Source organism: Sarcophilus harrisii, chromosome 1, assembly GCF_902635505.1.
Source record: "Sarcophilus harrisii chromosome 1, mSarHar1.11, whole genome shotgun sequence".
Classification (NCBI taxonomy): Eukaryota; Metazoa; Chordata; class Mammalia; order Dasyuromorphia; family Dasyuridae; genus Sarcophilus; species Sarcophilus harrisii.
In genome coordinates, this window is record NC_045426.1 from 654226099 (window position 1) to 654240049 (window position 13951).

The 13951-nt window shown below is 44.7% G+C and overlaps 1 protein-coding gene across 2 annotated transcripts in view; it reads left to right on the plus strand.

Annotated features, from left to right (window-relative positions):
* Positions 1–13951, plus strand: part of DPP9 (dipeptidyl peptidase 9) — a 47514-nt gene that overhangs the window by 14352 nt on the left and 19211 nt on the right. For both annotated transcript variants that reach the window (XR_004231215.1, XM_031947811.1), the window contains exons 4-10: positions 2324–2436; positions 6088–6261; positions 6697–6865; positions 7247–7360; positions 10513–10641; positions 11252–11313; positions 12704–12804. Coding sequence is in view for 1 of the 2 variants with exons in the window: in XM_031947811.1 (XP_031803671.1) it covers positions 2324–2436; positions 6088–6261; positions 6697–6865; positions 7247–7360; positions 10513–10641; positions 11252–11313; positions 12704–12804 (862 nt within the window). In the remaining variant the exon portion in view is untranslated. The remainder of the gene's footprint in view (positions 1–2323; positions 2437–6087; positions 6262–6696; positions 6866–7246; positions 7361–10512; positions 10642–11251; positions 11314–12703; positions 12805–13951) is intronic.

A 13951-nucleotide genomic window follows, 5' to 3' on the forward strand; every position in this document is an offset into this window, starting at 1 on the left:
TTGTTCAGTCTGCAGCTTGCAGATTTGGTTTTCCCCTTACCCATGGGATTACATATAGTAAAATATCAGACCTGGAAGAGATGGGGAGATTAGAGTTTTTCTAGTCCAACCCTTTATTCATTTTTTTATAGTTGAGGAAATAATGCTTAGGTACTTTCCCAAGATCTGTGAGTGAGTGGCAGAGCTGGGACTAAAACCTCAGGTCTTTTGAGCCCAGAGCTGATTCCGTTTTTCTCTTTGCCAGGTCCCTTTTTGTATCCTTAGGGGGCCATTGCTATAACCTTCCTAATAATGCCTCTCCTTCCTAGACAACTGCAGACTTACAAGAATTTTCCATACAGAATCCCCTTGAGGTAGGAAGAGTGGGTGTGGCCATCCTCTTTGAGAGACCAAGTCAGTCAGCAAATTTCAGTGCAGGTGTAGGAAAGCCAGGCCTAGATCCCAGGTTTTTTGACTCTCAATCTGGGCTTCTTTCCTCTGGATAACCTCTCTTCCCTTGGTCATCAGGCGAAGATTGTAGTAACTAAAGAAAGATTATCTTTGGTAACATAGTTGGCAAGATATTGGGATCCCCCTGATGAGTCATGACAGGTGGACAATCAGTCATGACAGGTGGGCAGAGTCCTTACTCCTTCCTAGATCAAGGCCAGAAACCAGATGGTGCCCTCAGAAGAGGCTGGGGCAAGATTGCCTGTTTCATTTGCTTGGAGAGCTCCAAGTGTTCCTCTGGTGTCCTGGAAACTACCGTGTTACCTGGGAGGCTGGGGCTGGTAATTAGATGGATTTTCTGTATGGGAGAGAGCTCTGGGCTTGGAACTGAAGGGTCTGTGTTCAAGATTTGTCTGGGCTACATACTGCCCGTGTGACCTTAGGCAGATCACTTGAGCTCTTTGGCTTGAGATTCCCAATTTGTAAAATGAGAGGATTGGACTTGATGGCTTGCTAAGGTCCTTTGTAGCTCTGAGAGTCTTAAACTGAAAGAGTCTGGGCACAGCAGAGACAGGAAAGGATTCTGTGGAGGAGGAGATGCTGGCGTTTACTGAACTCTTGGAAATCTAATGTGAACAGCCAGAATATTTGGGGCCCTGGGAGAAGATATTCCCTGTCTGGATGTAAATGACCTATAAGGACTCTGTAGCCCAGAATCTTCCCTTTGTTAGAAAGGCAGCCAGGCTGATCCAGGAAATAGGGTTGCTGCTAGCAGCATTTCAAACCAGACAGCTGGTGGTCACATCATGAGTCCTCTAGATTTGCCTTCTCCCAGATGGGCTTATGGCTGCAAGCTAGAGCTCCATGACTAATTACATTGGACTCTCTGATTACTGGAGGGGCCCTGGCCAAAGACCCCCAACTTGCATCCCCCCGCCTCAGAATATTGCTGCCATTGCTTCCTCCCCCTCTGCCAAGACATTGGGATAAATCTCTAGGCCATCAATAACCATAAATGTGTATTGCATTAGACTGGGCCTGTCAGCATTTCCTTGTGTTTGTCCCTGGCTGGAATTTCAAAGGACATCTGTCCAGCCCCTATCTGGATAGGAATTGCCTCAGCAGCATCCCAACAAAGTAGCTGCCTGGTTGCCTGGCTCCCATTATTAAGCACTTTCCAAGGCAGTTTGTTGTTATCATTGTTTAGGAAGTTTTTCCCAAAAGGGAGCCCAAAGCTAACTTTCTGAAACTTCCTCCTTGTGGGGCGAAGCAGAATGAGCATAAGCCGCTTCTCTGTTGCCATTCTTCATATACTAACTTTGCCTTCCATAAATCTTCTCTTTCACAGGTTAAATATCTTTAATTCCTTTAGTCAGTCCTCAGATGGCCTGGTTACATTCCCTTTATCATCCTGGCTGCTACTTCTCTGCTCTCTTGTTTTTACAGCACTTACATTTTCTAATTTATTCCAGAGATAGACCCAGTTTCTCAAAATAGTCTGACACATTGGAAAAAACCTAATACTGAAATGTAGTGTTCCATACCAATAGTCCTCCACCTCTACAAAGACCAGGGTAAAGTGATAGTTCATATCCCTTTCTGGCGGGGAGACATTTGGCCTAGCATTCAGTAGGCATAGTTTTGTTGTTGTTTTTTCCATTTATATTGTTATATACCTTGCTGAATAATAAGCTCTTAGTGTAGCCCAAGATCACGTTACTTATTTTGGCTACCGGGTTACATTGTTGAGACTACTTGAGGCTACTAAAGCCCCCAGATATTTTTCACAGGAACTATTGTCTAACCACACCTCCCCATTTCTGGGTTGGTGTCTTTGAGAAGTCATAGCTTTTCCCAGAGCCTGGTGCCATGGATTTCTTTTTTGTTTCCCTAGGGATGCCTTATGGCAGCCGTGAGAATTCTCTCCTTTACTCAGAAATTCCCAAAAAGGTACGCAAAGAGGCCCTGCTGCTGTTATCATGGAAACAGATGCTGGATCATTTTCAGGTGAGATAACGCGCTTCCTGTGCCACCCTAGACCTGGCCAGGGCACAATCTGCCTGGCCATCTGGGAGGGACTATTTGGCTGGAAGAGGGAGGTTCGTCTATGCTCCTCTCAGACTGCTAGCAGAAGATCGTCAGCTTTGCATCTATTTGAACTGAGCTTGGCTGGAAAGGGAAAGGTTAGGATTGAATTATGGCAGTAGTGCTACCTAGCTGTTACTAATAGAGTCCTAGCCTATTAGGCAAGGAATGCTCGTGTCAGCTTCCCCATTCTGGATCTTAGCTTCCCCATTTCAAAATGAACAGGTTGTACAACGTGGTCTTTTTAATGCCAACACTTTAGGATGCCATGTATCTGTGGGGAAGACTTCAGGCTGTCATCTTGTCAAATGATGCTTATTATACAGGTACCCTTGAAAGGTACTTAAACAAAACTGCCTAATTTCCTTTTTCACTAGTTTACTAACCTGGTGAATGAGGAGAATTTTACCTAGATTTTAACAAAATATTCAGTAACATCTCTCACACTGTTCTTTTTTTAGGTTGTTGTTGGAGTGGTTTTTTTTTTTTTTTTTTTTTTTTTTTTTTTGGCTATCTTCTGTTTTTTATATTACTTTTGTTTCTAAATACATTCCTCTTTTCTTCCTTACCTAGAGAGTCACCTCTCTAGCCTTTTACAACTACCTTTTTTTTTTTTTTTTTTTTTTTTGCTGAGGCAATTGGGGTTAAGTGACTTGCCCAAGGTCATACAGCTAGAAAGTGCTAAGTGTCTAAGGCCAAATTTGAACTCAGGTCTTCCTTGACTTAAGGGCTGGTGCTCTATCCACTGCACCACCTAGCTGCCCCCCCCCCTCTTACAATCACTTTTAAAGGCAGAGCAAAACTGTTCAGTAAAACCAATCAGTACATAAACTGTCTGACATTATGCATAATATTCCACATCCATAGGTCCCTTCCTCTACAGGAAAGAGAGGGATATGCAGTATCTTGATTTCTCTTTGAGGTCATTCAAATTAACAGGTTCAAATTTAGTGTTTTGATTTTTCCATTTGCTTTGCTTGTATGTTATAGTATATTTTTCTGGTTTTGTGTATAATTTATTTTCAATCAGTCCATATACTTCTTCCCACATTTCTTTGAATTCTTTTTTGTTATTTTTTAGAACTCAGTAATATTTCATTACTTCACTCCCCAATTTTTTTTTTTTTTTTTGCTGTGGCAGTTGGGGTTAAGTGACTTGCCCAGGGTCACACACTCAGAAGTGTTTAAGTGTCTGAGGCCAAATTTGAATTCAGGTCCTCCTGAATTCAAGGCTGGTGTTCTAGCCACTGTGTCACTTAGCTGCTCCACTCCCCAATTTTTTAACCATTCCCTAGTCATCAGGCATTCACTTTGTTTGTAATTCTTTGCTACCAAGAAAAATTTTATTCTTGGAGACAAGATAGAGATGGTGAGTATAATATAAATGAATTTGAACCTGATTGAGTGGTATGATCCATTGAGTAGTTATTAATAATTTGATATTGCTATAGAAGGAAGTCCCCAGAGCTGTGCTGAAGAAATCTGTGATACCTTCCTATCTTTCTCCCTGATGTGGATAAAAAGATGGGTAGCATGTTTATCACATTCATAGGAGACACTAAACCAGGAGGGGAAACTAGTATATTGGATTACGGAATCAGGACCTGCAGAGATCTATGAGACTTAGAATGTGGGGTCAAATTGAATGAACATCCATCTGAAAAAGAGCTGGATATCTTAGAAGATTCCAAGCCCATTCCTTATCAGCACCCTAAGATGGCCTCAAGAAAGTCAGTGTCATCTTAGACTGCATTGAGGGGCATTGGGTTCCAAAGGTTGAGAGTCCTGTTATAGTCTTCCCTGATGAGAGCCCATCTGGAGCACCATACTAAGGCGAGTGCTGCACTGTGGGAAGGACGTTAATAAGCTGGAGAGAGTCTCAAGGAAGGCATGCATGGTAGTAAAGGGTCTCTGGTTATTGTCATCTGAGGACTGGAGCCAAGGTGTACCTGAAAGAGGGACTAGACTTAGTATGAATGAGCGCCAAGTAGAAGTTGCAAGGAGGGTGATTTAACCTTATCAGGAAATCTTTCCTCACAGTGCAAGCATAGTGGGCAGTCTTGGACTCCTCAGTGGAAGTCCTCAGGGACGTGGGCTGGATGATTCCTCATTGGGTGGCATTATGGGAATTTAGACTACATGGTTTGGACTATATGGTCCCTTAAATTGCCATAGTCAATTTAAGCCAGGTGGAGGATGGTGAAACTTTCCTTCCCCACCATGTGTCCTTTTGCCACAGTGTGTATTCTTGATAAAAATTCTTGATCAGAAATAGTTACTTCTCCTTTTACAATACCAAGGGATTGAGGGAAAGGGGTGTTGAAGCCCTTTTTATTGAGGCTGGCTGATAATTATTGGCCTATGTTTCCTGAGAAGGCAGTAGTTCTGAATTTGATTGGGCCTTTGCTTTTGCCAAACAGAAAGAGAGTGTTTTGGGGTGGGGTGTTGGAGTCTTATTTTTAACGTAAGGAAGAACCTCCATGGGAAGGGCAGTGTGGTCTGCTCTGCTGCAGAAGCTTCTTGTGCCCATTTGCAGGCTGGTCCCTGCAGCACACATCTCAGTGGTTGTCTCTCTCCTGACAATTGAAGCAGGCTTTGCCTTCCCAGATAACACCTCCATATCTGACCCCTCCTGCCTGTTCCGGCCTCATCTGACAAAGCCTCCTTTGCACTCGCTGCACCTGGGCCGCTCTTCCCATTCATAAATCTTCTTTGTTGTTTTGGCTATGCCCTTTTCCTGGGCTTCAGATGCCCTTCTTTCCCTTCCTTAAGTCTGACTCAGTGGCCTGCTTTTCTGTCCTTGATGGCTCCTCCTTCCCCCAAACCTTGCACAGCATTTTCTTTTGTGTCAATAACTAATATTTATATAGGACTCTGAAGTTTGCAAATCCCCTGATATTTATTCTCTCATTTGAGCTTCCCAATAGCCACATGAGGGAAGAACTAGAATCATTAGCTTTCTTTGGCATATGAAGAAACTGAGGCCCAGGGAGCTTAAGTAACTTTCCTGTGATCCTAGCTCTAGGTGAGAGAAGAGCCAAAATATAAAATCAGGCTTTTGCCTTGTCAGTCCCCATCCTGGACTCTGGAGAGACTAGGCAAGGCACTTCATCTCTGTCTGCCTCATTTTTCTCCATCTGTAAAATAGTGATAATAACAGTACCTCCCTCCCAGGGTTATTGTGAGGAACAAAGGATATAATAATTGCTAAATGTACTATGAATCTTAAAGTGGCATGTAAATTCTGGTTATTATTTTCATACTTTCTTCTATGGTAACCATCTTTGTCTTTTAAGTGGTTAAGATTAGTGATGGGGCTGATGAAAGGAGCATACATTGGGCAGTATCCAAGAGATGGATTGCTTGCCCCCATGATCAGAGAGTCCTGACTTTGTTTTTGTGTCAGAATGTTTTTGGTTGTGGCAGGGTTATACATTGAGGAGTTCAGACTCATTTTGGCTTCCCGGGGTCATCTACGTTAAGGGACAGAGACCAGTAGTAGAGTCACAAGCTGCAGACACTGATATTCTACCAAGGTCTCACTGGATTCTTATTCCATCTATGTGCATTCAGGCTACCCCACATCATGGTATGTACTCTCGGGAAGAAGAGCTCCTGAGGGAGCGGAAACGTCTCGGTGTGTTTGGTATCACCTCCTATGACTTCCACAGTGAAAGTGGCCTCTTCCTTTTCCAGGCCAGTAATAGCCTCTTTCATTGCCGAGATGGAGGCAAGAATGGATTCATGGTAAGTTTTTTGAGCCCACCAGGGTAGGTGTGCAGATGATAAGACCAACAATATCAGCAAACCCCTTTCTCTTTCTCAGGTTCCCATTCCAGCCAAATGTTATCTCATCTCTGAGGTTTTGTTCATCCTGTTTTTCAGGGGCTTTCCTCTTCCCCCTCATTACTACTTGTTGGTCCCAGTTTTGAAACCAGTTTCTTCTGGAAGATTTCCTTGATTTTCCACCTTTTTCTTTCTTCCCCACCTCCTCATTTCCCCAGCTGAAAGTGCTGTCTCCCTTCTCACACTTCTTGTCTGAGCTTTGACCCCACAGAGATTTGTATAGCTGTTTCTTCCCTTCTAGTCACTGTGAACCTCTCTTTGTCACTGCAGCCCCTAGTATAGTACCCTGCAGGTAGAAGGTATTTAATAAGTGTTAGCCATATTGTATTTTCTCAGGTGTCTCCCATGAAGCCACTAGAAATTAAGACCCAATGTTCTGGGCCTCGGATGGATCCCAAGATCTGCCCTGCTGACCCTTCCTTCTTCTCATTCATAAATAACAATGATTTATGGGTGGCAAATATTGAAACTGGAGAGGAGAGACGGATGACGTACTGTCATAAAGGTGAGCTCAGGCCTTTGGGGAATGGGCTCCTTGAAAATCTGCTATTTCACTGCTTTAGCTGTGGTTGTGTGACATTACATGCACCTCTGTGGGCTGTCACCATACCCTCCTCTGCCTACCTAACCCCGCCTGCAGATTCTTCCAGTCTGCCCTAAGACACCAGAATGACACCCCCCCTCCCCCCCCAAACAAACAAAACCAACCAAACCAAAAAAAAAAAAAAATTCCTCCAGTCCATAGTGCTTTCATCTGTACATCTTTCTGGACTGGTGTAGTCCTGTTTGCTCATCTGCTCCACTCATCTCCTTCCTACAGGGCCCACTGGTGGCCCAGATTGAGCAAGTTTCCAATAAAGATGTATTGATTACTCTTCCTCTGCAGGTTTGTCCAGTGTCCTGGAGGACCCCAAGTCAGCAGGAGTAGCTACCTTTGTCATCCAGGAAGAATTTGATCGATTTACAGGCTATTGGTGGTGTCCAACAGCCTCCTGGGAAGGTGTGTCTTCCTTCTTTATACCTGTTTAATGGTTTGAGGCCTTTCCTTCAGGAGTTTAGAGAAAGAACAGTGTTTGTTTATACTCTCTTCCCCTCCCTTAATCCATCTGCTGCAGTTTTTGAAGTGGGAAATGAGCCGGCTTCTTAGGCTACAGAAACTAGATTGGCTTTTGTGGGATTCTGCAGTGCTTTAATCATGTAGACAGTATGATTGTAATTGACCCCGCTCTATCCATGAGGAGTCTGGAGTGACCCAGGGACTCACAGGAATTAAAGTCAAAATTCACAGAATGACAGCCTCCAAGGACCTGGGCAGCCAGGAAGAATCCCAGCAAAGAGCCATCCATCTCTACCGGGAGAGCACTAGGCAAGGGTACTGACTGCCTCCTGAAGCAGTACCTCCACCTTTTGACAGTTTTAATTGTGAGGAAGGTTTTCCTGAATTCAGACTTAAAATGCCAATCCTAGTTCTGCCAAGCCAAACAGAAGTCTAATTCTTCCATATGTCAGTTGTACTGTCACATGACCCTCCCCACCTCTCCTCTGTGCCCATTCTCCCAGGCTTCTCCAGATCTTCTTAGTTCCAAATCTAGCATCCTTTCTTCTTGTCTTGCCACAGGCCTTAGAGCCTGAGGATCAGAGAGGCCCCTCAGCTTATCCCACATGGCCTAGCTCTGTGTGCCAGGGCTCCCATGCCCGAGCTCTTATTGCTAGTGCTAAGATTTAGATAGCTCCGCACTGGACTTGGTGATGGTTTGCCCTTATACCAGGACTTTTGCTGGCTATGAAGCCATTGATTTTTCCATGACCCTTTGGTTAGTTTTCAAGAGGGATGTGGACTAAAAGAGCTTCAATAAAATTCCATAAACCTTATTGTTAGGAAATGTTTATTTCTTCCTTAAGAGTTCTATTTTGTCATCCACTGGTCTCCAGTGTAACTTTGGGATAAAGGACAAAACTTTTGACTTACTAGTGGTCCAGGAGGATAGTCTCCTGGGTGCCTGTTAACAGGGTCAACCTCGGTCAGGATTTGTAGCTAACAGGCAGTTTTGGTTGACAGGTTTTCCTTGGTAGTGACATAAGTTTTAAGGCCCAGCTTTCTTTAGGTTCTTCAGTAGCCACTAATTAATTCTCCACTTTGTGGAAAAAGAGAAAGGGCAGACACAGTGCTTGCCCTCATTAAACTTATTAATTATAAGAAGGGGGGGGAGGGAGGACCTAAAACAAAACAACATATGATAAGTAGATCAGAGAGGTGTGAAGTAAAGGGCCATGGACAGAGTTGGGAAGAACTGGGAAGGCTTACATGAATGAAAGAGGTAGATTTTGATTTGAGTTGGACTCTGAAAAAGAATCTAAGAATTCATTGGGCAAAAGGAGAAGGGAGGATATTGCAGATTGTCATTCTGAATAGAATCTTTTGATGCTTGACTTCTTAATCCGCCATTTGCCTCCATTAACCATCTCTGACAGTAGAGACCCCCATCTCCTCATTTTTATAAGCCCCTCCCCCCAATCCTGATGCTCTAGACATTTCATCATAAGCATAAATTCCTCCTGTCCCTGCTGCCATCTTTAGTCACAATCACCATCCCCTTCTAGTTTCTCTTTTCATCTTTTCCTTTGGAGCTTTCTTTACTTTATTAAACTCCTTTTGCCTTTAATTTCTGCTTTTTATCCTTCTTTCCTTGCCTCGTGTGATGAATACATCAACTGAGCTCTCACTTCTCTCTAAGCACTGACCGTCTCTGTTGGTCTGCTCCAGCACCAGCCATTTCTTTCCTCACCTGTTACCTCAGAGGACCTTGTGGATGTAGTGACAGTCACCAGAATCATGATTGACCTGCACCTTTGGGTTCTCGCTCTGCTCTGATTGCTCACTGATATGGTGCTCTCCACTCATACCTCCCTATCCCCATTGGTGGCCTCCAGGGCACTTCTCAGTGTCTCAGTGCCCAGCCTGATCTGAGGTACCCCTGCTTAAATCAGGGCCTCAGTGCTGGGCCTGGTCTTCCCCTGCAGCTGGCCCCTGCCATCAGCCTTGGAGATGACATTTGGTCCTCATGATTCCTTGAATTCTTTGACTTGTTGGGTCTCTCCGTTCTAAGTCAGCTACCACCCAGAGGGGCAAACTGTAGACCTTACCATAGCTTCAAACCATCTCACATCTGTGTCTCTGAAACTTCCTCCTTGGGCCATGATCTCTCTTCTTTTCACCTGTCATTCCTTTAAGTTGTTTCAGATAGAAGTTAGGAAGTAGAATTAGCCCTCAGCTTGGAATGGATCCCACACTTGCTTTTTATTGCCACTGGTCACCATTGTCATAAGTGTCACTTTTTCCTTTCCAGGCTCTAATTTCTTCATTTGTAAAAAGAGGGGTTGGGCCTAGATGATCTCCAAGCTTCCCTCAAGTTCTCATAGATCCAGTGATCTCAGGGCTTTTCCTACCTTTAGCATGATTTCTGATCTCTTGACTTTTCCCTATTCTTTTCTTACTGTTTTCCTACACAGTCTTTACCTTATTGGCTGGCCATTTAAAAAAATCTTTCATTCATCTCTTTTGTTTTTATATCACCTCTTTCTGAATATATCCCTACTTCACAACCTTCAACCCTATTCAGGAAGCTATTACTTGTAAAAAAAAAAAAAAAAAAAAGTGCTGGGAGGGAGGAGGGGGAGGAAAGGGAAGAGATTTCCACAAAATAAATCAAGACATCCACAGAATCTGATAGTGTATGCTGTGTCACACTCTACTCTGTCCTTACCTCTGGCAGTAAGTTTGGGAGATGCATTTTCTCATCTTCTCTGAGACCAAGTTTGTTTTTTAATATTTCACAATGTTTAGTTTCATCTTTTTGCTCTTTCCACATACATTGAGGTATTCTTTGGACAGTGTCTTCCCATTTCTATTTGGTATCAGTTCATATAAGGGTTTCTGTGCTCTCTGAATTCTATTTCTTACAGCACCATAATATCCCATTACATTCAAGTACCACAATTTGTCTGGCTGTTCCCCAACCCATGGGCGTCTACTTTATAGAGACTCTGTGCTGCTCCGAGGTACCCAGACTATTTTAGTGTAAAGGGAGCCTTTGTTTCTGTCCTTGACCTTCTCAAACTCATAGACTTAGCCATGCCTTCCTCTTATTTTAGGGCCTGAAGATCATAAGACCCTGCGAATCTTATATGAAGAAGTAGATGAATCCGAAGTGGAGATCATTCATGTTCCTTCTCCTGCTCTGGAAGAAAGAAAAACTGATTCCTATCGGTATCCCAGGACAGGTGAGCTGCGGCTGCAGCGCGGGGGGAAGCTGGAGATGGTCGTACTCCTTCCACACATGGGGCCCCAAAGGCGCTGCCCATTCCTGAGGGTGGGCCAGATGTCAAGTCAGAAACACAGCTCCTGCCCTCAAGGAAGGTGCAGCTTAGTGGGGAGCTGTGGCTTCTCTGCCTGCTTCCTCTGGCCTTCGGTTCCTTCTTGGGGTGTGGCCGCCCTGCCTTCCGTCTGAGGCCCGACACAGGCTTGTTGGTGCTCTGTGCGCTCACCGCCGGCCTCGCCAGTCAGTGGGTGTGCTCTGGGGGCAGGGCCCCCGGCTCTGCAGGCCTGGCACCAAGTGGCTGCTTCGCACACATTGAATGAGGTTCCCTGATTCACAGCCTGAGGGGGCCCAAGAACCTGCTGCTTTTAGTCACTGGGAGAACCCCTCTTACTTGGCCTCGGAGACTTCGCATTTTGCTCTCTCTAGAGAAGAGCCCTTTTGGGTCCCCTTGACCCGAGCGCCCCCTGTCCCTGTGCTCTCTGCCCCAGGGACTGACCCAAAGATTGGTTCCTAGGCAGGGACAGAGAGCGCTTGGCCTCTGGCCGCTTCTCACTTCCTTGTCCTTTCCACAGGCAGCAAGAACCCCAAGATCGCTTTGAAACTGGCCGAATTTCAGACAGACAATCAGGGAAAGGTAAGAGGGCTTCGCTCCCCCCCCCCATAGCCCTGAGGAAGGGGCCCCTTGAGTGTGTCTCAGTGTCCTACAAGCACGCCTTAGGTGTGGGAAGGTCCGCAGTAGGGCAAAGACAGAGAGGAGGACTTGGCTGCCCAAGAGCTTGGACTGCCCAGGAGCGCCCTGGTGTGCAGAGCGGCCGAAGCCGGGAGCAGTGCTCTTCCTGAGCTCAGATGTGGCCTGGGACACAGTGCACTTCCCTGGGCCTCAGTCTCCTCGTCTGTCAGATGAGCGGGAAAACCCTTGTGGGGTCTCTGCTAATGTTCCTGTGACACCCAGTTACAGTGGCAGCAAAGCCTTACAGCTTAATGATGAGAAGCATCTGGCTTTTTCTGGCCTCACACTTGATTGCTAAGAGAGGCAGGCAAAATGGTATGGAAAACTGGAGGTGGGTAGAGGAGGCAAGGAAGGCTCCAGGGAATCCGGAGGCCCATGAAGAAGGGCCAACCTTGAGCTCAGGCAGGGCTTACAGGCCCACAGAACAGTGTTGAGTGCAGTAGAAATCCTTTAGAATGCGGAGTGGTGAAATGCTGAGCTAGAAGGAATCTCAGAAATGCTCTGCTACCACTCTGTCCTTCACAAAGGAGAGAATTGAAGCCCAGAGAGGCTGTGACCTGCCCAGGGTCATGCCTGCAATAAGGTGTGGGGCAAGATTTCAACCCAGGTCCTCCTCTGTTGAGCACTCTTGCCATGCCACTATGGCGACTAATAGGACCTTGTCTAGATCCCGGGATTCATTACAGTAATTGCTTTACTGTAATGAATTGTTGTAAGGAGATTAAGATGATTCAGACCCAGGTAGAGAAGAACTTGACAAGTGTGCTACCTGTAGTGCTCCCCTCCCACATAGCCTTTCTTTCAAATGAAGTCTATAGCATGGAGATGGAACTGGCCTTAGACTGACCTAGGGGAGGTGTGGCAGCTTAGTTAATAACAGAACCAACTCACCCTTGTCCAACACTTTTTTTCTTTTGAATTTATTATTATTATTATTTTGTTCAGCACTCTTAATTGTGGTCAGAGGAATTGCCTCCCCATTCCTGATCCTTGAGTTAGGCAGTAGGTTTTTAGAGAGCCCTTTCTTAATCTCCATCATGTATATTGTGATGACTGTGGTCTTGCCAGAGGCAGCATTGTGGGGGGTGAGCCTGGCTTCCAATCCTACTTCTGCCCCTCCCTGTGACAACTAGGGGAGGAGATTTAGCCTCTTTGGGTCTCAGTTTCTTCCTGTATTAGAGGAAGCGATTGGACAAAGTGGCCTCCAAGACCCTTTCTAAATCCATGATCTATAGTCTACTTGGGGAAAGACTAACTGGAGCAGCTTGTAACCTGATGTTTTGTTTTGGTCTAGATGGTTTGTGCTCAGGACAAGGAGTTGGTGCAGCCGTTCAGCACGCTCTTCCCCACGGCAGAGTACATCGCCAGGGCTGGATGGACACGAGATGGCAAATAGTACATAGGTTTTTCTTTAACCTCCTTGGGTCCCAAAACAAGTCATTGCCCATTATCTCTTCTATTTGGACCACAATTGTTGTTTTACTTTAAATATTAGTCCCATTATATAGTTGAGGGACCTGGGGTTCAGTTAGTTGACTTGCTATGAGTCACATGATTTGTAAGTAAGAAAGTTGAGACTATAGAGCTCAGTTGTCTGGACTTTTCCATAGCTCCTGGCATCTAAAAGGTTATAATAAAGATTTGGACCAACTCTGAAAAAGCCAGGGTTCCTTGACTGGTGTCCTTGAGGTTCCTCAGTACAAGACATGGCCAGGTATAACTTTCAGAGCCAAGAATAACTCACAGATTCTTGATCAAGACCACCAGAAGAAACAAGGCTTAGTTCAAACACTAAGGAGTTTATAATATAATCATGCTTAAATAGCCTTGTTGGTGATAACTGATGGCTCAAATACAGGCTCTTCTTCTTTCTCAATCTGGCTTCTATAAAGCCTGGATGTGGCCTGTAATCCAATTCAAATGGCTTTTGTCTATTCAATCCCTATCTTTATGGGTAAGTAGGAGTCAAATGTGGACCTGACACTCTGTCCCCACTGGCTTCTTTTTTCCTCCATTGGAAGGAATCCTAGTCTGAATTTGCTGACACTACCTTCTTGCTAGGGCCCTTCCTTACTGGCACCTTTGCCACCTTCTCAATTGTCCAACTTTCACAGTTAAAAAAAAAATCACAATTATATGTGCTCATCACACATACAAACCATATGTCTGTTTTAATGATTATTTGGGATAGTTTTTTCAGTATATTGCCTATGTCCTTCCAAAGAAATCTCATTTTTGGATTATGGCTTAATTTCAAGGGTGACCTCTGTTTAGACTAATATGTTATATATCGTGTAGGGATGAGGAGATAGACTCTGGCTTTGTGACAGTTGAAACAAGCAGAGGAGGGATTAGAAATCAAATTCCAATCACAAGTGGAAAATTTTTATATGAGTCCCTTATATTTATATAAGGCTTTACAGTGGACTTTGATTTTTTGTGATACCATATAGAGAACAGTGTTGAAAAGTCCTGACATTCTGGCAGATCTCTATCCCATGAAATGCAGAATTGCTGGGGAGGGAATGGACATTCACATTTT